Source organism: Sciurus vulgaris (assembly GCF_902686455.1).
Source record: "Sciurus vulgaris genome assembly, chromosome: X".
In the NCBI taxonomy this organism is placed as follows: domain Eukaryota; kingdom Metazoa; phylum Chordata; class Mammalia; order Rodentia; family Sciuridae; genus Sciurus; species Sciurus vulgaris.
The window spans coordinates 125,046,816-125,072,605 of NC_136471.1; the positions used below are offsets into that span (position 1 = coordinate 125,046,816).

At 41.2% G+C, this 25,790-nt stretch overlaps 1 protein-coding gene across 1 annotated transcript in view; it reads right to left on the reverse strand.

Annotated features, from left to right (window-relative positions):
- The window catches only part of NHS (NHS actin remodeling regulator), a 333,348-nt gene extending 308,271 nt beyond the window's left edge, over positions 1 to 25,077 (reverse strand). The window contains exon 1 of the mRNA XM_079123121.1: positions 23,981 to 25,077. Coding sequence (XP_078979247.1) covers positions 23,981 to 24,536 — 556 coding nt within the window. The 5' untranslated portion in view covers positions 24,537 to 25,077. The remainder of the gene's footprint in view (positions 1 to 23,980) is intronic.
- Positions 25,078 to 25,790: the final 713 nt, after the last annotated feature.

The following is a 25,790-nucleotide window of genomic DNA, read 5'->3' on the forward strand; positions in this document are numbered from 1 at the left end:
GATTAGTCAGAAGGCCACCAAGAGAAAGGGGCATCAAGTTCATAAGAGGAAGCTGTAGAAGGAGCGAGAGAGCTTAGCATATAAGAGGAACAGGAAGAATCTTTGAACTATGGCCATGGCAATGAGTCTAAGGAGGCAGAGGAGAGATGAGGCTGCAGAGAGGCTGCAATCAGGTTCATGTGGTCTTGAAAAACAGTTTGTTTAGATGTCACAAATGTAATAGAAAGTCATGGAAGAATATGAACCAGGAATTCTGCTTTGTAAGATTCACTCTGCAAGAATATAAAGATGAAAAAAACATGTCTATCCACCAGTCCAATCCCATTCCCCTTTACCACACACACAGCCATTGTTATTTGGACCGTTGGTCATCCTTTCTGAGGGCCTACTCTTAGCAGAATCACTTCTCCGTGGCCCTGGTGCCTCCCCTTCCTGGTTTATATTGCTCTTCCTGCAAGGCTGTCCTCGAGGTCTCAACATGCCTTTCAGTAAGTCCATAGGGAATTACGACACAAAGGAGGAGGGCTATACTATTCTGTCTCACATTCTCCATAAATAATGTTCATTAAACATCCAGTATTATCCCAAGAGATAAGTGCCTCTGAATAAGAACAAGCCAGTGAGGTAATTTTTACTACAACATTAGGAGTCTGACACAAACAGTCTATCACAAAGACAGGCAGTAGTTGTGTAGAAGGACAGGCACAATCACTACAGAAATATCACTAAAATAGTCACACCTGTCAAGGTAGCCCAGGAAACTTGTGAAAAAGTAACTGAGCAGAAGAGAGTTCAGTCTGAGGGATCCACCAGGTGGTTTGGTTCCTGAGCAGAACTTACGCCTCAAAGGAGCAGATGTGGAATAAAGGATCCTGGGAGAGATGGAGCCAAGAAGAAAAAGATCACAAAGAGTCTGGGCAGGTTTCTATTTAGAGTACAACCTTAAAAGGGAACTGATTCTTATTTTTAGCCAATTCATGTCCAAGTGAAAAGAAATAACAGTTTATTTCCCATATTCATCTCTTGTTCCACTTTGAATAACAATTTGGACAGCATGGCTACATTTATCATTCTGCAGGTGAGATGCTAAAGTGTTCAAGGTTGTCCTAGTCTTTATTCCCATCCCCAGGAATTACTAATGGTGACTGGGCTTTATTTACCAGCAGGAATGTGCCCCATAGTAGTCCTTTCAACTTGGGAATGTTCCAGTATGGACAATGGGGAAAAAAGGTGGCCCTGCTCTCAGCACTAGCCACGAATACATGAAACCTCCAACTGGACTCAAGAGTCTGCAATCCTTCTTTTTGTCCTTGGTTAACCCTTGTAACAGAGAATGACTAGCTGTTCAGCAAACCTTTTTCCCTTCTTCCTAGACACATAAGCCATGAGTCAACTGTATGAGCCAGTCTCCCCTGCAGATAGGTGTGGCAGTGTGACTGAGTTCTGGCCAAAAGAATGTGACTAGCAGTAAAGTAAGTCATACCCAAACCCATACAATAACCCCCCCACCATGTTCAATCCTCTACCCTGTTTTCCCATTTGGTGGCCGAATGGAAAAGGATGCCTAAGATCTAAAAAAAGACAAAAGATGGAAAAAAAAAACAAAAAACCTGGGACTTTGAGTTGCCATTTGGAGGAAAGTCACTAAGGATGATCACTTGACCAGGATCAGACAATTTATGAGAGAAATACACATTTATTTGTTCACCCACTGAATGCTGGGGGCTATTTGTTATAGCACCTAACATAGTTAATACAACCCTCTCTCCCAATCTTTTGGATGAGGATTCATTCAAAATTTTCAGGATTTTTCTTATGTCATCTAATCTCCCCTAGTTGTGGTAGAGGACTTCACCTAATTTTTAACAACTTTATTGAGGTATAATTAACACGATAAAATCCACCCTTTAAGATGTACAATTCAATGTTTTTAGTACATTCAGAATTGTACAGCCATAATCATTATCTAATTTTAAAATATTTTCATTACCCATAAAAGAAACTTCATACTCATTAGAAATCACTTCCCATTCTCCCTTTCCCCTAGCACTAGGCAACCACTAATTTGTTTTCTATCTCTATAAATTTTCCTGTTCTAGATATTTCTTTTTTTATTTGTTCTAATTAGTTATACAAGACAGTAGAATGCATTTTGACACATCATACATAAATGGGGTATATCTTCTCATTCATATGATTGTACATGATGTAGAATTATACAGGTCATGTAATCATATATGCATATAGGGAAATAATGTACAATTCATTCTACTATCATTCCTACCCTCGCACCCACTCCCCTCCCTTCACTCTCCTCTGTCTAATCCAAAGTACCTCTATTCTTCCCTATCCCCACCCCCACCATTCTAGATATTTCATATTTTTGAGCTTATATAGTATGTGTTCTTGAGTGCCTGGCTTCTTTTACCTAGAATGTTTCAAAGTTCAACCATGTTGTAGCATGTATCAGTAATTTTCATTATCCTTTTTTTCTTTGGGGTACTGGGGACTGAACCCAGGGACACTTTACCACTGAACTACATCTCCAGCCCTTTTATGTTGAGAAAGGGTGTCACTAAGTTGCTGAGGGTGGCCTCAAGCTTGTGATCCTCCTGCCTCAGTCTCCCAAGTAGCTGGAATTACAGACATGCACCACCACACCTGGCTTTCACTGCATTTTATCACCTTTTTATCAGCAAACAATATTCCATTGCACAGACATACCACTTTTTCTTTATCCATTCATCAGGTGATGGACATTTAGGCTATTTTGACATTTGGGCTACTATAAATAATGCTGTTATGGCCATCGATGTTTAAGTTTTATGGGAACATATGTTTTGAATTCTCTTGAGTGACTGGGCTATATTCTACTTAGAAGCATTTCTACTCAGAAGCAGAAATGCTGGGTCATATAGTCACTCAATGTTTAGCATCTTGAAGAACTGCCAAATCATTTTCCAAAGGAGGTGTACCATTTTACATCCCCACCAGCAATGCAGGAAAGTTCTAATTTCTCTACCTCCTCACCAACACTTGTTATTATCTGCCTTTTTTTGCCCTCCTAATGGAAATGAAATGGTATCTCATTGTGGTTTTGTTTTGATTTGCATTGCCCTAATGACTAATGATGTTAAACATCTTTTCATGTGCTCATGTTCATTTTTATATCTTCTTTGGAATAGTGTCTATTCAAATCCTTTGCCCATTTAAAAAGTGGGTTTTCTTTTCATTTTTGAGTAGTGAGAATTATTTATATATTCTAGGTATATGCCTATTGTAGGCTGATTGTGTACCCCAAAAAGATATGTTGAATTCCTAATCCCCAGTATCTGTGAATGTAGCCTAATTTGGCAATAAAGCCTTTACAAATGTAATCAATTTATTGGATTAGAGTGAGTATTTCATTACCCCCAACTCTGAATCGGTCTTGTGATTTGCTTTGACCATCTCCAAGCTTGGGCCTCAAGAGGTTTTGCATACTTCCCTGTTCTGTTAGAATCCTGTTGATGAAGAGAGGCTATTGACTCAGTAACCCAATTACCTCAGCCAATACCCAGTCACCCCGCCAGATGTAAGGCCATCTTATATGAGCCAGTGCTCAGGTGACTGGTCAGCTGATCAGCAATTCATCATAGATATAAGTGAGTACAGTTGAGTCCAGCCAAAACAGCCAGCTCACAGAATTATGGACTAAATAAATGGTGATTGTTTTAAGCCATTGAATTTTGGAGTTATTTGTTACACAGCAAGAGCTAACCAACTCAGAGGTAATATTCACATAACTTAGAAGACTAGGTCTTTTTCCTGGATTGTTTGCTAACCAATTTTACAACTTTGGACCAACCACTTTACTTTTTCAGCATTAATTTTTAAATAAGAAAACAAGGAGAAATGGTGGGCTGGTTCAGTACTTTGCAAATATGGTTAAGCAGTCAAGTCCCTTCTTCAATTGATAGTTTTAACGAACTTCAATATACAATATAGATGAAAAGAAACCTCATGTTCCAAAGGAAGCTGAACCCCATCTGCTCAACTTTCCTCTCACTCTTTACCCATTCCTCTACCTCTGCTCTCTGGAATGACACCCCAGGGATTTGCAGATAAAGTCTGGAAAACATCATGCCATTCAATTTTTTGAAGGTCTCTCAGATTAACATTTCATGATTCCAGGACAGAGTGGGGAGAGGTAGTTTTGCATAAACCAAGACAGACTGGACCCTCCTGCAGCACTACTCACACAATGTGGTACATGTAATTACTTGTTTACGTGTCTGTTTCACCAAATGGTGAGCAACTCAACCACACAGACTTCTCTTCCTCCTATGGAGTTCCTTCCTCAACCCAATGATTGCCATACATTCCTTAATAAAGAGCATCTGCTCAAGAAATTCCATGTAAATGGATTCATAAATGAATGTTTGGTGGATGGATGGATAAAAAACACACAAACAGATAATTGTAGGATAATAAATGAACAAGTAAAGAAGAACATGAATAACATTGACATGTTATTCATGATGTTTCAAATGTAGAATGTTTCCCTTTCTCCATGAGCAGAAAGTGGGGCTTCAAATTGTATTTTCAGCGTTGCCATTTTATTCTCAGCATAAAGTCTGAAACAGCAGTAACTAAATCACTATGTCTTGAAAAGCAATCCCAGTTATTTCCTACCATTAATTCTTTTCAAAGGCAGGAAGCATCTCTCTCCATGCTCCTACCATGAAAATGCCAACCAGCCTCTCCCCAACCCCAATCAAGTGGATCATCCTCCCCTATGCCAAATTGACTCATATGCCCAGAGATTTACTTGGGCTCTACATAATTGGAACTTTCTATGAAAATTTCTGCACTGCTTATTCACCAGTGGTTTTCCCAGGGAAGACTCAGGAGAAGTTCACCCCTTTTTTGTGTGGCCATGCTAAGAGTGGAGATTCTAAGGCTGTTCTGCAGTTTCCCAGCAATGTGCTGCAAGCAGGAAGCCCATAGGGAAGTGCTCAAGCCAGGGAGCCTTCTCATCTTGCTTAAAGCTTCTGCTTCCCATTCTAAGTTCTTAATGACTACCTTCCTTTTAAAATTGCCTTTAGCTTTAAAGGAGGTTAGCTTGAACAGTACTGTAAACCAAGATAATCTGGCAAGAAAGAAATCTGTCGAATTTAATAACTATTTTAAAGGTGGGGAATGAGCATTAAAAAATGCAATCTCAAGCAGAAATACAAATAAATTCCAGATAACTGATGTAATATGATTGGTTTAAAGATATAAATAGGGATACTTGGCAATCTTTTGAGATTGAAGATGTAAAGTCATGTTTTAGTTTCTTCTTGTTCTATTTTTTAAGCTATGTGTCTCAGTACATGTATTTTCCCTATTGCAATCTTCTTTAAGGTTCCTAGAACATTCTTGATGCACAATAATTATGGAGTACAGTCTGCATTTTTGCTCATAAAAGATTGCAGGGTATCAATTTGGTTATAAATGGAATTATTGTATCATTTTAATTTTCATTAGTTTTTTCCACATTTTTTATCAGTGCATTATAGATTAATATAATGGGATTTGTTGTCACATATTTGTATACTAGTTTTTATATCACATAAGTTACACAGAGAAGAAAGAGGACTTGCCCCTCCTCAACTCCTCAAAGAAAGAGTTATCTATAATCCCACTTGCTAGAGATAACCACGATTAACATTTTAGAGCAATGTTTTTCAAACTAAATTGTGTCCCATTCAGAGACCATGAAATTGACTTAGTGGGTCATGATCAGCATTATAAAAAATAAAACAGAAGAAAGGAGAAAAAAGGAAATATAACTTGGAAGAAGCAGAATTGGGTAGGAAAAAGGGGAATAATATAATAAAGAAAAACAAAAATAAAGACATCAGAATGTGGAACATAAAGAAAATGTAAATATTGTTAATAAACTGTGGTTTAAGCTCCATGTTTCTACTGGCTCACAAATATAAAACATATTTCTCACTGTGAATCATGATCAAAACATGTTTTAAAAATACCAATTTGGTATATAGCATTCCAGACGTTTTTCTTTCCTATATTCTTATATCTTAGTAAACATGAAATAATCTGCATATGATTTGGAGCAAGTCTTTTTTATTCCAAAATGTATCACAAACATATTTCTAGGTTATTAAACACCCATTTACATTATCATTTTGATGGTGGTAGAGTATTTGATTATGTCAAGGTCTAGTAATATTATTTGTTCAACTAATATTCTATGGCTAATACTTCTTATAAGCAATACTGAGGTGCCAAAATTTTCTATTTTACTTTTCCCTATTAATTTCCTAGGTTAAATTCAGAAGTGAAGTCTTTGGCACACAGTTTTTATGTATAAATTTCCTAAAGGCTAACTACCTACCAGAAAATAATTATTCCAATTTACACTTCTACCGACAGTGTCTGAAAGTACTCTATGGCCATTCCACCCTCATTCCCACCCTAAACCTGATCAATATCATTTTTTATCTTGGTCTATCTAAATAAATGAGAAAAAACCCAGCCACTTATTATAATTTAGGTTAATTCATTTCTGAAGTGAGGTCACCTACAGTTCATTGACACCAGCCTTTAAATGAAATTATAGAATACAGAAAAGTGACCACTGAACTAGAAATTTGTATATCTATGAGACAAACTTTGGGGGTTTAGATAGTAAAGGCCTTGATATATAAAATAATTCCCACTACAGCAAATGATTTATTTCAGATAGTCAGTAAATGAAACAATTAATTAGTTGCATGCACCACCACCTCACTCCAATTACATGTGTTATACCTAAAACATGGTCATATGTATACCCTGGATCTGCAATAAATACTTCTTGGTTCATAAGCCTTTTCATTTAGACATCCCAATCTCAGCCCTTCTGAGGCACCAAAGTCAAACATAGACATTGTTCTCGTGTTTGCTTGGGTTTTTTTTTTTTTTTTTTTTACTGTTCCCCCCATTATAAACTGGAAGGCAGAATGCTATCTCAGTGGTCATAAAGTGGAGGGATGGCAGGAAGAGTGCACAGTCCAGAGAGCAGCTGGGTGGAGTAGATGGGGTACCCAAACTGAACACAGAGCCACTAGAATCCTGGATCAGGCACTTTTCAACAGTGTTCTTAAAATTGAGGGGCTTATAAAATAACATGCATAGTACTAGCAAAAAGGAGTCACACAATAAATGTTAGGAGTGTGTGTGTGTGTGTGTGTGTGTGTGTGTGTGAATTTACTTGATGTCTACCTGAACACATTTGGAACAATCCCCTTGATGGCCTTCAGTCATCTAAAAAATATTCAGTGATCTTCCAAAACCTGGGGGCAGGGCTGGTTATAGGAAAAAGTCAGGAGTTCGAAGAAGAATAAAGTGTAGGCCATGGACTTAACTGCCCTACAGAAGAGAACGTCAACTTGGGACAAGTGATGGACTTAAACAAGAGTTTCATAGGCCCTCAGAGTAAATCTGGGTTTTTAAAGGCCTCTTATTCTGCATATAGCTCTTTTGTATTTCACACCTGTGAGGGAAGAAAAGCATCCCTTGTCTAACTTCTGACTTCACAGGCTGTCTCACTAGGCCTCCATCAGTGTCTAAAAGTCAAAAGAAAATTACATAGTCACCACTGTATTTGAAGAAAATCTGGGTTAATGGTCTAAAGCAGTTCCCTCATGGAAAAATCAGCTCACCTATCCTCTAGTTAGGAAAAGGAATAAGGCACTTACAGTAAGTTTAAAACTACGTTCAAATTTATCATAAAAGCCCACTTTCAAAGGCCCAGCTGTGTGTCACTCAGCAGTATAGTCCCCTGGGGGCTTCTCCCAACTGTGTTTCAGACTTAATTGTGAAGACTTCACACACCTCACACCCGAAATGAACCAAATGTTCAGTCAAAACACAAGATAGCCTTGGGTCTGCTTCGGTGTCAAAGATGTTGCAGATATTCCTCATACGCTTGAAGAAGAGAAGGCTCAGACTAAAACATCACACTTCAGTTCTCTAAACATGGTCATTTCAAACTGAACAGTGAGGGAGTCTTGAGGGGCCGGAGGTGGGGGCTGGGAATGTTACACCACCAGGACTTCAAACCTCACCATAGGAGTCTGAGAAGCTCAGCTTATGTTGGGGGTATGAAATAAACTCCTGTGGGAAGTTTCACAGTTTGTGTGAGGATTTTTAAACCCCACACCCACAAAGTCCCATTGCTGAGTTGATATGTTTTATATCAGATATTCAAAACCTTGAAGGCAGAACCAAAGGAACAAACCCTTTCAATTGATGGATAGAAAGCCCTTCCCCCATCTTCTATGTCTCTTGCCCTTCTGAGAAAATTTCTGCCTTGCTTAGATTTTGCATAAACCTTGATAGTAGGGGCTATTTGGAGAAGGCAACTCCTGATAATTCTAAAACTAATCCAGCCAAGTGATTAGAGAACTCATCACTCTTCCTCCTCCACTCCCTCCCCAAGGAAAGGAAGTAATTTGAAAATCCAAAAGGATTCTCCTTCTCACGGAAGAGCTGAAGCAGTGCCAGTAAAGATTCCAATGTCAAACTCCAATTATGGGGAGTTTGCAAGTGATTCGAAGCACGGCCTTGTGAGGAGCCTCCGTCTGTAATCTACTTAAAAGGTTTTCTCCATTTTAGACACCCAAACTTTGCCATTAAAGATCAGTGATAATCTTTTACATTACTGAAAGATAGATCAAAGCTTTCACTTGGCCTAGATCAGAAAGTCAAGGGACAGCAAGGAATAAGAATAGTCACTGTCACAGCCTTGAAATGTCTTATCAGGGGAGAAAGTTTTGTAAGACTCAAATTGGGAAGTTCTTATCCAACAAAAATGTGCAGGGACATTACCCAAAAGACAGGAACTAGAAAGTTCATAGTGCCATTATGCAAAATTGGCCAAACTGGAAGTTATTCAAATATCTAACAATAGTAAAATGGACAAATAAATCATGCTATAGTCACACAAAGAAATACTACACAACGAAAATAAATGAAACCACAGTTATAGGCAAAAACATAAGTGGATCATAAAATATAATTTTGAGCAAAAAATTCCAGATGTGAAAATATCACACAATGATTCCGAAACTGGTCAAAGTAATCAATGCTATTCAAGGTTAGAATGATAGTTACCCTTGAATGAAAGGGAACATTAGCAGGATTTCTAGAGGGCTGAAATGTTCTATATTTTGCTCTAGGTGATGGTTTTAAAGGTGTGTTCAGTTTGCAAGAACTCATTGAGCAATAAATTCATGAATTGTGCCATTTCTGCATTTGTGTTTAACATTTATATATGGAAGGAGAATTATCTTGTTCTATTCTCTAGCAACATTTTTCTAGAAATAGGAACTCTGCTAACAGATTTTTATTTCCACCTGTTTACTCAAGGAAACCTGCCACACAGCTTCTGGTAACACATAGGATCTCTTTATGTCTCTCAGAAAAAGAAGACCCTACAGTTTAGTTACTTCAGAGTAACTTTGTCATCTATGCCTTTTCAAAAAAAAAAATCCCTTTTGCTCCATGCATTATGCCTATGTGTTAATCAGGGTCAGCTAACTACTGTGACAAACATCCCCCAAGTCTCACAGTAGAAGTATACTTCCCCTCCATGTAAAATCAAATCAGGTATTGGCAGACAGTCTTTCCTGGGGTGATTCAGAGACCCAGGTTCCTTCCATCTATGTAGTGGTTCAATCATACCTTAGGCCTCAAAGTTCCCTGTTGAGTCCTCTGAAGGCAGTCAGCAAAGTGGGGAAGAAATAAACTATAAATGATTGGTAAGGAGTTTTTATCTAGCCTTCCTAGAGGTGAAGCAATCATTCCTCCCACATCTCATTGGACAGAATTTTGCACATAGTCACATCTAACTGTAAGGTAAGCTGGAAAATGTAGTCTAGCTATGTGTCCAGGAGGAAAAGGGGAAGAGTTGGTGAACACCAAGCCATTCTCTGCTATGTCCTCTCTTCTAGCTATTCCATGCATAATGTCTGGATACAAAGAATAGAAGACAAGTCATTATGGGTGAAGATACAAAAGGCATGGACCTTTACATCCTACATTTCCATGATGGCACACATCCATACCCAGGCCTCCCCATGCCTATCATCAGAAGTCTGCACTCTCAGAATGGAGGCATAATGGCAGCCAGATGCTAAATTGCTCTTGCAGTGCTCAATGACATGAGTGAGGCTAGCCAAGTCAGAAAATGGGATGGCATTCTTCTGTCCCTATTTTTACCACGCATCGGGTTGATTAGAGTATTTCCTCTGATTGAGGAGTCACAGGAACTGGGTTTTGTCCCTTTTTATTTTTGATTTTTTGGTACCAGGGATTGAACCCAGGGGCACTTAACCACTGAGCCACATCCCCAGTCCTTTTAATTTTTTTTATTTTGAGACAGGGTCTTTCTTGCTAAATTGCTCAGGGCTGACACTGGCTTTGAACTTGTGATTCTCCTGCCTCAGTCTCCTGAGATGCTGAAATTACAGGCCTGCACCATTGTGCCTGGTGGATTTACCAATTTTTATACCTACTTTCCCCTCCCAAGCATCCTGATAATAATAATGATTATTATTACAAAAAGCACCATTGATGACAAACATGTATTAACCCTTACTATATATACTGTGTATATACCACACACTGCTGGTACTTCCCATGGAATTAATTCACTTAATTTTCACAACTCTTTGAGATTAATACTAATAGTGTTCCCATTTCACAGATTCTTAGTCTGTGAGGCATAGGGATGAAGAATTTATCCAAGGTCACACAGCTGGTAAGTGGTTGAACTCCAAAAATCAAAAGCTAACATATGCTCTTTATTATTATAAAGGTGATCTGAATTAGGAACACAAGCATATCACGTCAAAGTCTCAGTCCCTCAGGGAGAAAATCTTGAACCTACACTTCATAAGCATAAGACTTGATTTGACTGGGCTGATCAAGCCACAGAATAGCACACAAAGTAAATTGGAAAAAAAAAAATAAAGTCAAAGTCAAGAAGTAAAGGATGGTGTCATTTCTTAGGGATTTTGGTTTTGTTTTTGAATTTTCATTTGCACTCAACATCCACTGAAACCACTGCATTGACAAATCAATTAAGAAAATTCAAACGGGCTTCAAACTCAAATTTATATGCCAATAGTCTAGCCTTCCCCATTCATTGTCTTTATTAAATATATTTATTTATAAGTGAATCTCATTATTCATTATCACCTTCCATCCTATAACCAGCCTGAAATCTGCCTGTCTTATACTATGAAACAAATGGTTAATGTAAAGCCACACAAGAGGAAACCTTACACAATATATTTTTCTTCACGCAATTGGATTAGTTTTAATTAGCAAAGCCTAAAATTTTGCCAGATGAGCACTGGGTGATATCTGATACCTGAGCAAAGTTCCAACATCTCTTCTCTCACACCAAAGGCATTTAACTCAAATGATACTCTTTGAAAACATTCCACGGCACCCTTTCCAATATCTCTTCTTCATTTGCCCACTTCTCCCCACTATTGTCTCAAATATCCAAACCTATGTCTCGCCTGTTTGTAAAACAGAAAATCCCTTCACTTGTCACATGGAAAAGAATTTCTGTGGCATTTATTGCTGCTGTACTTCTTCCCCCTCAACACTGATCTCTAGACTCAAACTCTTGAGAAACAAGTGCCATCTTGCAAACGAGTCACTCCAGGGGTGGGGAGGAGATCCACTGAGGTGGCAGAATTTTGGTGCCAAATTAAAAAGGAAAATACAGTTTTATTTGAATTATTAAAGTATAAATACAGACTCAGAGAACAGAGTCCAGATGCAGGCTGGAGAGAAACATAAATATTGATATTACATTCTAATGAACATTATGTTTCACTGACTGTCATCTGTCCCCATAGCTACTAGCTCTTCTCTCTCTTAGATGTGTAGTATTAAGAAATCAAGAGTAACTGAACTCTATTTCACAAATCTAAATGTACTTAGATACAACAATAGGAAATCAAACTCTAAACAACTTTCTGTCCTCCACTGAGGTTTTAAGCACCAGAATAAGTTGAAAATACAGTTGCAAATCAGTATTCTCTGGTACTTAGAAAATTGCCTCAGAGTAACAAGGTCCTTTTACATGTCTTTTAAAATGTTATTTTAGCTTTATCTTAGGAAAACTCCCACTTCTAAATTACTCTGAGGCCAGATTCTTATCCTTGTCCAAACCCTGATTCTCCTTAAAATCCAGCACTAAGATGTCATAAATAGCCCATCACCACTGGACCAAAAGTAAGGAAATCCCACTGTTCTAGTTTGCCTTGGAAATCTTATACATAGAAATGTTATTTCTTAGTCTAATTCTACTTGAGAGCCCAGAAGCTTTGTGGAATCATTTTCTTCTGAGGTCATATTCATAGAACAGTTCCAGTTAGAGGCTGGTGCTAAGCCATCAGAGTTCAAATACTGTTTTTTTTTTTTTTTTAATCCAAAAGAGTATTACCTACCTGAAGTGAAGGGAATTTTCTCCATCTCAATAGTGGTATGGATTACACAGTGGATACAGTTGTGAAAAATCATCAAACTATACACTTAAGATCTGTACATATTACTGCAGGTAAATTATGCCTTGAATTTTCTTTAAAAAGTATTAAGATACTTTTTAAGTTTTTCCAAAAGAGCAGATAAGAATAATCAACAAGATTCTAGAAGTGCCTACTTCTCCAAGATCAATGGCTTTACCAAACACATAAGATATATGTGTGAGAATTTGCTCTTACTCCCTCTAAAAGGAGCACAAAATGCTATATAACACATGTTTCTTTGGAGCAAGTCTGTCAGGTGAACAGGGAAAGAGGGTTTTCCTTTTCTTTTCTTCTCTATTCCCTTCTGTATGGGTTGGGTTACCCAGCCCTACACGTAAAGCAAAACTGCCTCTCACAAGTCTCTGCTTAACACAACAGTCAAAGTGATTCCTTGAAACACTACATCAGTCATGTTACCCCTAGGCTTAAAAGCCTCCAATGACTGTCAGCTGCACTCAGAGTGAAAGGCAAAGTTCTGGCAATGGTTTGCTGTAAGACCCTAGGTGATCTGTCCCCATTCCTTCATGCTGGACTCCTTTCCTCCTGCTCTTCTCCTTGTTTACTCCACATCCACCACACTGGCATCCTTGCTATCACTAAATTATTCCAGGTATGTACTCACCTCAGGACCTTTGCACTAGCTGTAGTTGTCTTCTGCCAGAAGAATATTTCTCCTATCTACAATCAACATAATTAACTCCCTTACCTTTTTCCAATTTTGCCTAAATTCTACTTCCTTGATGAGGTCCATCTGGCTACCCCATTGAAAATGGTGACCCCACCTCAACTTTCTGGATCACCCTCACCCTGCTCTACTTTCTTTGTGCCTATAGTACTTGCCACCTCCTAACAGGCTTTACAATTTCCTCAAATGTACTATGTTTGTTGTTTAGAGATTATTACTCTCCACTGGAACATAGATTCTTTGTAACTTTTTGTTTACCAATCAAATGTAAGTGCCTAGAATCGTGTGTGACAGATAATAAATGAATGAATCTGGATGATAAAGCTATTGCTCATTTTTCTCTTTCTAAACTTTGTTGCATACCAAAAAGTGCTCACAAAGATAGGAGACCCTTAATTGATGCCTTTGACTATGCAAAGAGACACAGCACTGCTTGATCAGCTAGACCCTTCCCCTGACCCAGCATTTTACAGATTTAGGCAGAGGTTCTCACCTACTTGGAAAAAAATATTGCATACCTTCTACTCTGTCTGATCCAATGATAGTATCAATACAATAGCTAATAATAGTCAATAATTCTCAGGAGCTTACCATGTACCAAGCAGGATTCTCAGTAGTCACACACCTTGACTCCTTTAGTCCTTTCAACAACCTGATTCAGTGGGTACCCTTTTGTCTCCATTCCATAATAGATGAAGAAAAATAAACATTCAATAAATTGTTCAAAGTCATACAGCTTTGAAGGGGTGGAGCTGAGATTTGAACCCACACAGTCTAGCTTCAGAGTCCACACCCATAACCACATACTCTCCTGGTTCCCAACACTTAGATACACCATGCCCTTCCCAACCTTACACAAACTGAGCCTAAGGAAGCTCCAAATGTCATGGATTACAAACCTGAAGTAACAAAGAACAAGGACATCAGGTCTTCAGCAGGTACCCTAAAAGACAGAAAGGGACAACACCCTGATTGTCTGCCTCCCACAAACTGGACACTCTAGAGCCAGATAAATTAATTCTAGGACCCAGGGAATCTCCTTAGAGTACAACAATGCAGTCATTCTATGGCAAAAATGACAAAGCAGATCCCCCATATAACTTTTTATCTATTGTATAAAAGAAAATTTAAATGGTCCCTCTGCTTGTAATAAGTGGATCTGGTTTGAGCCAGATTAACCTCATTTCCCTTTTGAGTAGTACTATTACACCAGGAGATCAAAGGCATGCTACAGACATCTTGATTTCAGCAAACCATTTGACATTCACTCATGATGATAGATCTTGTGGGCAAGGTGGAGAAATGTGGTTTGAATGGGAAGGCGTGGGGTTACATTTGTAGCTGCTGCAACAGTGGTACCCGAGGAATGTTGATTGATAGATGTCAGTTTGGAGGGATGCTGCTAGTACTGCCTGGCAATGGGCTCTGGTCTTGAGTCCATCTAAACAATAATTTTATCAAAGATGTGGATGATGGCATAGAATCATGTTTATGGTGTCTGTAGAGAGCAAAATGCTGTGGGCAGTAGCTGACACATTGAATCAAGATTTTAAACCATCACCACTGATTGGAAATGAAAGACAAAGCAAACAAGTTTCAATTTTACAGAGACAATGGGAGACTTGTGAAATTGAAGTTCAAAATAATAACTGTACACCTAGAATCAAGGAAATCTCATGTTAAGAACTACCATTATAAAAGAAGAGGGTTCATTGGGCCATAAGAGCAAAAATACACAGAGTTGTGCAATGGTTAAAACATCGGCCAATTTTGTTCTAAGTGGATATTCATATAAAGAAAGGAATAGGACCATCCATGTTTTGTACCTATGGCAGAGAGCAACCAAAGTGGGAAGAAACTGGAAAGCTGCCGTTAGGAGACCTGGTGGAAGGAACTGAAGTTGTTTTACCTGGGATGAAGAAAGCTTAAAAAGAACCACAACAGTAACCTACAGATACTTAAAAGATGTCCTGGAAAAGAAATTCCTCAGACATCAGAACTAGGACTAAAATACTATTACTATAGAAAGATAGAGACTTAAGGTAAATAAGGACTATGTGAGAATAAGAACTATCCAGCAATAAAGGTGGGGTGGCATTGACCACTTCCTATACCTGGGAGTCTTCATGGGCATAGAAACAAGATGGGCTGACATTTTGAACACCTTAAAAAAGATTCCAAAGCTGGATGGGAAGTTGCTTTTCATGGATACTATGGTCTTTTTCAACACTAAGATCCAAAGATTCTATGACTTGTTAAATTAACTTTATTCTTATAATTTCACTTTGAATGACTTAGGTACTTAACAAGCATTTTTTCAGCATATTCCATATGAGCCCATTTCCTCAGATTGTTATTTCAATAAATCCAAACCTTCTCATGTTCATTAATGGATTGAGAGGTGGACCTTATGTCAGAAACAAAAAAGGACCATACCTGCTTAGTCATTCACAAAGATGAGCCAGGCAGGATCCCTACTGTCTGGTCTTATAGTTCAGTAGGAGTGCCCTCCAAAATATTGTTTCAGTACATTTTGATCCTAGAATGAGATCCTTACATTCAGAAACCACTCTTAACTCATTATTTTTGAATTTAATATCAAATGTGATCCATGAAGATTTCTTGATGCAAAAAAAAGTTTTCAGGAATTTTTGTGTTAGGAGGTTTATTGCAGGAATACTTTTCCTATGATTTTATTTAACAGAGTGACAGAAAATCTTATATCCCACAATTTTTAATAGAGTAAAAGGAAATCAAATGGAAACATCAAAACTAAATTCCAACCATGTTTAAAATTATCATTGACCCTGAATTTTAGTGCCATATGAAGTCAGTGAATTCTCAAGACTCATGGGATAATGTGAGACAATAGGAGAATTTCATATGTCATAGTAATTTAAAGGTAATGTCCATTAAAGATAGACTAGAAATTCCAAAACCACTTTTCTGATGGCATCATGCAGAAAATACCATCACAGATAGGAAGAAAGAAATCTTCATTATTAACATCTTAGCAATATCAGTCCAGCAGAAGCCCAAGGATTTCCTCACTAAAGTAGTTTGGTAGCTTTTATCTAAAAGCCCAATCCAATACAAGAAAAGTCTAGAAACAAATGTGTTGCTATTACTGGTTACGAAATTACAACCATGAATTATTAACCTCTGAAAGATTGCTTTCTTCTCAGTTGTTCTGTGATGGGTTTAAAAGCAGTTTTCAATGGAGCTGTTAGGATCTCATAATGCCTCAGAGAAATTCACTGAGCAGAGTCAGAAAGAAATGAAACTTAACCACAGTTACTGAGTCATTCAAGAAAGGACATTAACAGACTGCAAAGGGTTTTTACAACTGGTAGAATGAACAGAATGGAGAGGAAAACAAGATCATCTTCCAAAACCAGAATGAACTGATTAGTGTTGTCACACCAACCCCAAATGTCCACTTCACCCAATGTGTTACTTCCTAGCTCCTTTCTGGATTTAGCAGTTTCAGTATCTGCTCTGACTGAAATTATGCTCCTCCAACAGGGAGTGTACATCCCCTAGCCATCACTGACCCATTCCACAGGGCAATAAATAGCACTCTCAAAAGCAGGCTGATGTAACATCAAGAAACCAGTGTCCTTTCTCATCATTAGACTTCATTCCTTCTGTGCTCCTTCTCACTGTGGGCAACTGGAGCTCAGCTCTACTGGGTAACTCTGGAAAATGATGCAGAATATGACTTAGAACTTTGATTTCCAAAATGTAAGGGAGCTGAAGCATTTGTCCGATTCCTTGTCTACCCTTGGTTGAGTGCTGCTTCAGGGACATTAATTTGCTGACACCTCTGGCTTTCATCAAGGCTAAGCCTGATTCATTAGCCAGACGAAAACAAAAACTCAAGGCAAAGACACAGTAGTTTACAGTAAGTAGCCTTCAGCGTTAGAGATGTGGTCTAAAGGAATGTACACAGGACATGGACAGTGTCTGCTGCACAGAATAAGAAAAGTTAAGATAAAGGTGAGCATGGAGTTCAAGAGGTCGGAGAGGTGGTGATCAAGAAATTAGATTCCACTTCACAAAGAAGATGATGTGTTGGCTGAGCACCAAAGAATGAAGAGAAATTAGCTAGTGAAAATGTTCTAGAAGGAAAGAATAGCATATACATGGACATGAAGAATGAAAAAGCCTGGAAGTTGGAGAACACTAAGTACTTCAGTATGACTGGCGCATAGAGTTGAACTGGGGTGAAAGGGGAAGAAGGCAAGGAGGACAATGAATGGGAGGGTAAGAGATGAAACTTACCAAGTGGACAGAATTATAACATGAAAGGCCTTGACTTTAGTATAGTAATTTCCTTGGATTTATGTGGAAACGCATGGCAGAAAAGTCCAGTGGATGTAAATATAACATGTAGTCTCAGACCTAGATCCTAATTCTGAGCCCCAACACTTTCTAGCTGTTGCTAGGAACAAGTTGCTAACCCTCAGTAAAATAGTACCTCTCTTCTAGAGTTCTTATGAAGATTAAATATGATAATGCATATAAAGCTCTTAGCACTGGAGCTGACAAATAGCAAAGCTCAACAAGTTTTTGCTAAAACTAAAATCAATCCATTTGATGAATGACAAACATGTCACTGCAGTGCAATGGAGAAATTATGGTCTTTTCAATAAGTAGCAATGGGCCAACCGTGCATCCATATGAACAAAAACAATCTTGACCCCTACCTCACACCATTTGCAAATATCAATTCCATATGAATTGTGGGACCTAAATGACAAAAGCAAAACAAAACAAACAAAAAAAAATCCTTCTAGAACACAAGCGTATCTTCATGGTCTTGTGACTGGTAAAGATTTTAAGAATGAACAGAAGAGAAAACAAAAAACAGTAACCATAAAAAAAGGACTGATATAAACTGGACCACAGAAAAACACATAAGAACTGCTCAATACTAAGAGAGTAGAAAGTCAAGCTGCAGAATGAGAAAAGGTATTTGCAGTATCCATAACTGACAAATGACTCATATCCACAGTATATTAAAAAATTCCTACAAAGTAATAAGAAAAAAGTACAAAGAGCCTTATTTTAAAATGAGCAAAGGTGTTGAATGGGTAATTCACAAAAGGGAATACCCAAATTGCTTTAAAAATATGAAAAGATGTTCAATTTTACAAGCCATCAGAAAAATATGTAAATAAAAACCATTATGAGGTTATATTACATACCCATCAGAGTAGTTAATTTAAGAGATAATACCAGAATTGGTAAGGATGTCAAGCAACTAGAGCTTTCATCTACTTCTGGGATTAAAAATTGCTACAACCAGTTTAGAAAATTTAGGTAGTATCTACATATCCATCCCTTTTCATCTAGCAATTTCACTTTTAGATATACGCCAAACAGTTATGTATACATAAGCTCATCAAAAGGAAGGTAAATCTACTGTCATATACAACAAATTAGAACAAATTAAAAACATCTTTTAAAAATATTTTTTAAAAGGCAGGTAAAGCCAGGTGTGGTGGCATACACCTGTAATCCCAGCAACTAGGGAGGCTGAGACAGAAGGTTCACAAGTTCAAAGCCAGCCTCAGCTAAAAGTAAGGTGATAAGCAACTCAGTGAGAACCTGTCTCTAAATAAAATGCAAAAAATAGGGCTGGGGATGTGGTTCAGTGGTTGAGTGCCCCTGAGTTCAATCCCTGGTACCAAAAAAATAAGGTAAAAATAATATTCATGAAATAGTTCTAAAACAGAAACAATCCAAATGCTGATCACTAGGAGAATTAATCAACAAATTGTGGCATATGCACACAATGGAATTTTATTCAGCAAAGAGAATGAATAATCTACTATATATGCAAACAACAATGAAGAATCTTATTAATATAATGTTGGGTGAATAATGAGACACTAAAAGTATATGTATATGTGTATGTGTGTGTATATATATATGTATATATACACATACATATCCACTTATATAAAGCTAAAAAGCAAGAAAATCTAATTGATGTCAGTAGAAGTCAGGAAAGTAGTTACCTTTAGGGAATGAGGATAGAGACTAGCATGGGGCTTGAGAGGAAAGTGTTTCAGGCAGAGTAATGTTTTATTTCTTGACATGTGTGGTGTTCTCCTGAGTTATTTGCTTTATGAAAATAAATCAAGCTGAGCACTTACAATCTGTGTGATTTTCTGTAGAAATGTTAATATGTATATATATATATATATATATTGTTTTAAAACTCAGTAACTAAATATAATCAAAGCTAAAACATTAAAATGTCTAAGGATGGCATTTTAGCTTAACACTGAAGTCCATGAAGTAATTCCTAAGTATCAAGTGTTAGTGACTGAAAAGCTGGACTCCCTTCAAGTTTATGACCATAAATCTCAGAAGGCTCTCAACACAACCAGATAATCCCACTACACTTCCTTACTGCATCCATGTTCCCCCAAGACAACTTATTAACACCTTCCCTTCTTTCCTCACATTGCCAACACCCTCTCATATGATGACCTCACCACATAACTCAGAGAAAATAGATGTAATAGTAGAAGAACACCCCATTCAATCTGTCAGTCTACCAGCACACCTGCCTCTCTGCCTCTATGCTCCATTTTTCTCTCCAGGTCCCATGGATGAAATGGTGCTCTCATCTCACTTCATCTCAGCTTCTCAAGGACTTCCATAATTATCCCATTCTTTTCCCCAGCATTGTCAATTTCCTCCTCTCCATAGAATGTAAACTTGCCTAAAATATCAATACCTTTTAAGAAAATCTCCTTTGGTACTGTATTCTCCTCTAGCCACTGGCCCATTTCTCCACTTCCCTTGGGAGCAAAGCTCCTTACAAGAATTTCTGTCATTGCTATTTCTTCTTCCACCCTCCAGTTCTTTCTCCAACTCCTCTTACTGGGCCTTAACCTCCACCCCTCAACAGGAATGGCACTTATCAAAGCTTCTAATTAATTACAGGTTACCAAACTCTGTGATTTCTTCTGTTCTTGGTGCCCATCTTACTCTCACAAGCATTGAATCAAGATGATATTCCTCCATTTCCCTCCAATCCTTTTTTTCTTTCCTTTTTTTTTGTGTGTGGGGTGTTAGGGATTGAACCCAGGGCTTCACACATGCTAAACACATGCTCTGCCATTGAACTACCCCCACAGCTCCCTCTCCATTCTTGAAGCGCTTTCTCCTAGCTTCCATCATACTACATTCTTCTGATTTTTCTTCTAGATTTCTAGTTATTCTTTCTCAGCCTTTCTCCTTTCCTATTAAACTTCCAAAGTTGGACTCCCCTAGGCTAAATACTAGACCTCTTTCCTTTACTATCTACACTGTCCCTAGATCAAGGCTTCACCATTCCATTTCTAGTTTTATGTCTTGAATTTGCTCCTCCATCCTGTCTCCTTACCCTGAGCTCTCAACTCACACATCTAATTGTGTGAGACACATCAGACAACTCAAACTTAACATGGCTTAAATAGAAAACTATTGATTCTGTTCCCCCACATAATAAAATATCCACTCTTCCACTATCCTTTCCCAGTTTTGGAAGTGGCATCACCTTCTGTACATTTTTTTCAGTCAAAGAAACTGAGTCATTATTTCTTAATCAATTATTTTTTCTCATACCCTTTACCCAATCCTGTCAGTAAGTCCTATTAATTCCATTTCCAAACTGAAATCAGAATCCAACCACTTTTTGCTTTCTTCACAGCTGCTCCCCTAGTTCTAGCCACCAACACCAGCTTTACTATCTAACTGGTCTACCAGCCTCCAGGCTTGCCTCAGGGGTGACTTTTCTAAAGGGTACTTCAGATCAAGTCATCCCTGCAAAAAGCCTCCCAGTGTGTCTGAGGGCAAGAGGAAGCAGCTATCTGAAGATGGAGCAGTCTGTGTGGGGCATGATAATCTGGGTGGGAAGGCTATACAGGGAGTATAGAGGCACTCAGACAATCTCAAATGGGGAGAAAAGGGAACATGACTTACTTTCAGTCTTCCTCTCCCTTTTAAACTCCCCCAGGTCTGAGCAATAATGTAGCTGTTGCCACTGGTACCCCACTCAGAGCCCCTCTACCTTCCCCAGAGGACCTCTGCACACATTCTTGTGCACACCACAGGTTTTTGGTAGCTCTCTCTACCTGGCCCTAGGAGCATGCTGGGATCATACATGAGGCAGGCCTCAGAAGCCAGGGTAGTCACACTACAGGCTCTACCTTCTATCTGCAAAGAGCAGAAGTTGTGCACCAATATTCCAGCTTCCTCACCTCTCAGCGGGACACATCTGAGATGTGTTTACGAAGGGTCCTGAACTGGATTCATGAACTGGATTCAACAGCAGTTGTCTGTAGTGGTAACCAGTTTGCACCAAGTATCAGCTTTTCCCCCTTCCCTGTTTCACCTCCTCACTCCTTCTCTGAGCTTCCTGAGATCCCCTCTCAAACTGCTTGCATAGAAATCCTTGTCTCTGCCTTCTGGGAAACCCAAACTAAGACACATAATATTGTGCTTTTACTCCCAAAGGCAATACCTTTTATGACATCAAATAAGAACAGTGACATCTAAATTTAGATGAAGGAGAGAAAAGAGATCTGAACACAAAGTGTAGAGAGAGCATTTTGGAAAAACAAAAAAGAGTAGATTTTAAGTCTTTCCCTGGATATTATACTAGCCTTTTCATTATTCCCGTATAAATATACATGAATAGAGTATATATTCACTGCTGTATGCACACACTAAAGGTCCTCTCTCATTTCCATAACCATTAGTTGATATTCCAAACTGTTAAAAGGACATGAAAAGACTGTAAAAATCCAAATACCTAACTACTGCTGCCTCTAAAGAAAGGGCAGAAAGGAGGGCACATTCTGCTCTGGCAGTGAGTTTCATTTGTGTGAAAACTAACTATTTAAGGAGAGGTGTGTCCTCCCCCCACTGCCGCCGCCATACACGCACACAGGGGAAATGTATGCACCACTCAACAGTCTGCAGAACTTCCCTCCAGTTCTTTTGAAGTGAAATCACAGCTCCCCGCACCCCACAACCACACTCCCCAGATATCAGCGCTGTTGAAAGTGAAGGGCTTGTCCCTGCTGTGTGGTTTGGGGTAAAAAGGAGGCAGGATTAAAGTGCTCATTTCCAGTCCCAAAAGTAAAATACGACTTGGCCTACGGCAGTCCTAATTCTTTCCAGAACTCATCCCTGGAATTGCCCTTTTAAACAACCAGTCATTAACCCAACTCAGGGTCTTTTATAGCTGCGAAAACCGATCGCACACATCATTTATTCATTACGCTTATTATTATTGTTATTGCAGAAAAGCAGTGAATTCCCGGGGCGGGGTTCAAAGGGTTTTTTTTTTTTTTTTTTTTTTTTTTTCTTTTCTTTTTTTGGAGGAGGAGGAGAAAAAGAGGGGCAGGCAGGGAGAGCAAGGAGGTTGGGCTGGGTTGTGGGACAGAGGTGCATGGAAATCCCAGGAAAGGATGCCTTGACGGGTGTGCTCCTAGGCCACCGTGCGGGTGCAGCTGCTGCAGCAACAGAGGAAGCTTCTTACGTAAGTCAGAGTCGCTGACATCACCTTCGCCGTGAGCGTTGCAGCGGGACTAGGCGCCAAAGGACCCGCGTACCAGCCCAGTACTCGTGTCTATCTCCAGGGTCCTTCCTAAAAGATTCCCCTGCTGCTAGATCTGGGCAAGCTTTTACCAGGGCACTGGCCTGCGCACCCCTTAGACAGCAGATGACACAGAATGACTACTTATCAGGAGCTCTGGGATGTCGCAAGAGTGAAGTCAACGCGCAGCGAAGATGCCCAGTGGTTTTCCTGACCTCCTTCCTCGCCTTCTCCTCGAAAACTGCCTGGCAGGACTGGTTCATACCTAAGTCGACACATGCCTGTAGATTTGGGTAACAATGCTCAGGGGCAGGGGTGGGGGAAGAACAGCCTCAGAATCTTCATAGGGCAGATGGCAGAATGAGCCATTTAGAAGGAATCCTAGGTTGTTTGGGGCAAAAAATAGAAAAATAACCAGGGGTCTCCTCGATCTCCCTAGAGCCCAAGCACTAGCTGCTCCCCTTTGCTCCCCGCGGTCCCTCCAGACCCCAAGGGTTTTCAGTAGAGCGCTTTGGAGTTCACTCAAGGAAGAGAGGAGCGCCTCGCTACGTCCCTCGCACACCGGCAAGAAGCATAAGTTCGGGAATGGGGCAGCCCCTAAGGTCATGGAAAGAGTGGCAAAACCACCGTGGTACTGCAGAAGCTCTAAAAGGTTATCCACTACTCCTTGAGCCCTCAAGCACGTATGGGTAGGTCATAGGGCTCTAGGCTGCGTTGCTGGAAACCACAAGAGTTGCAACCTTCCCTCCTCCCAAGGACGGGAAAGGCAAATCCACGAGGTGAATGACAGACTCTCTGCTTCCTATGGCCCCAAATGCGCTCCCTTTTTGCACGTTCTTAGCCCACAGATGCCTGCGAGTTCAGAGGCTGCCCTTTAACTTTCTGCCCTCCAATGTCTGCATCCCTGCCTTCATCGGAGTTAGCCTGGCTTAACTCAGCCCCAGGAGGATTGGGGTGGCTCTCAGGGCAGGGGAGGGGTGGGAAGGCGAGAGTAAGGTGCAAGTTGCAGCAGGCGCGGCGCCTTGGGGCTGGGATTGCAGTGACAGGGGAAGGCGAGAGGGTGCGGCGCAGTAGCCGATCACCCTGCGGGTTGACGGCGCGGGTACTCACGCACTGCCTCCTGCTTGGGGTCCAGGGTGCCGAGGACGCGCTGCACGCCGCCGAGCTTGCCCTGCAGTGCCCAGACACGGCGGTGGGTAAGCTGGATGTCGCTCTCGAGCTCCTGGAAGAGGCTGCACGCGTGCCGGGCCACGTCCGAGAGCTGCCGGAGGACGCGGGCCAGCGCAGCGTTGCTGACTGCGCACAGGTCCAGCATGAGCAGCACAGCCGCAGCTGCTGCGGTGGAAGCCTCACCAGCTGCGGACGCCGCCTCCGGGACTCCTGGCGCGCTCTCCTCGCCCGCCGCGGGCGCCTCGCCCTGAGGCTGCTGAGCCTGGTCCGCCGGCGCAAGTAGCGGCGGCGGTGGCGGCGGCAGCCCGAGAGGCGCAGGGGGCGCTCGGGGAGGTTCCTCTGGCCCCGGCAGCTCGGCCTCCTCCCGCCGGCCAGGCGGCTGCAGGGGCGGCGGCGGCTCAGCGCTGCCTCCACTCGCATCCTCGTCTGGGCCGGGCGCCGGGCGCCGCTGCCGGCACAGCCACTGCGGCTCCACGATCCGCTTGGCGAAAGGCATCCCGCGCAGCCGGGCCGCGACTTTCTGTTCTCCTCCGAGCGCCTCTAGTGAGCTAGGGACCGGGCGCGCCCACCTGAGCAAGGAGAGGGCAGGAGTCCGGCAAGGCGCGATCCAGGCAGTCCAGATACACAGGGGGCTCCTCTGCTCACCTGGTCTCCCTTTCCCCGCCCTCTCTCTAGCAAATCAGTCCAACCGGTCCTCCTTCGGGTGCACCGTTCCCTCGGGAGGATGACAAGCGCCAGCACAGAAATCTCGGGGTGCGCCTGGGTTCCTCACTTGCTTCCAACAGGGGTCGGCTGGCTCAGCTCCATCGTTCCTGCACTCGCCGCCGCCGCCCCGGTCACTGCCGCCGCCGCCGCCTATATAAACGGGTGTGTGTGTGTGTGTGTGTGTGTGTGTGTGTGTGTGTGTGTGTGTGTGTGTGTGTGTACGGGTGGGTGTGAGTGTGTGCGCGCGCCTCAGTTTGAAAGTACCCCGACGCAGGCCTCTCCCCGCGCGCCCCTTGGTCGCTCCGGGGAGCGATTGCGCCCGGGATCTCTCCCCCTCTCTGGGCGGGGAGGAGGTTTCGGAGAGGCGCTCTGAAAACCCGGAGAGAGGAATCCGCCTCCAGCCGTGGCGCAGGAGGCGGCGCGGGGGCGGCAGGGCCGACGCAGGGCGGGGGAGGCCAGGGCGAGAGGGGCGCAGCGCCCTGTGCGGCCGCTGGGAGTCACTGGTGGCCTCGCCGCTCTGGGCGCCTTCTGGCGCAAAGACATTTCCTCACATCCAGCGTGGTGGGGGTGGGGAGTTCTCAAGTTGGGAGTGGGGATGAGGGTAGAGAACGCAGAGGGAGGAAGGTGGGATATTGGGGATGCGGCAGATTTGGCATGTTGGAGCAAGTTGCTTTGTCGAATTCCAGTTTTCTTCAAGTCCTTTGGGTTCTTATAGGGAAAACTGGGTTGCTCCTCGGAGTGCCCGGGGCTCTGTGAGCGCAAAGACGGCTGAGAAGAGAGAGCGCATCTCCTTGCGGCTGAAGCGGCCAGAGTGCTGTTCACACCCTTTCGCAGGCATGGTGTGGCACTCTGCGCTGGGCGCGATCTCTGTAGAATATTATGAATGAGACCCAGACTACCAATGAGCAAAATCCCTAGAAAAGTACTTGCAAAATTCATTAGGTGAGATGAATCGGATTACTTCCTTGTCACCCTACTGTGTTAATTATACACAGGATTTTTAAAGTTCTCCATTAGAGAGATGATTCACAGAAGAATGGAAAGT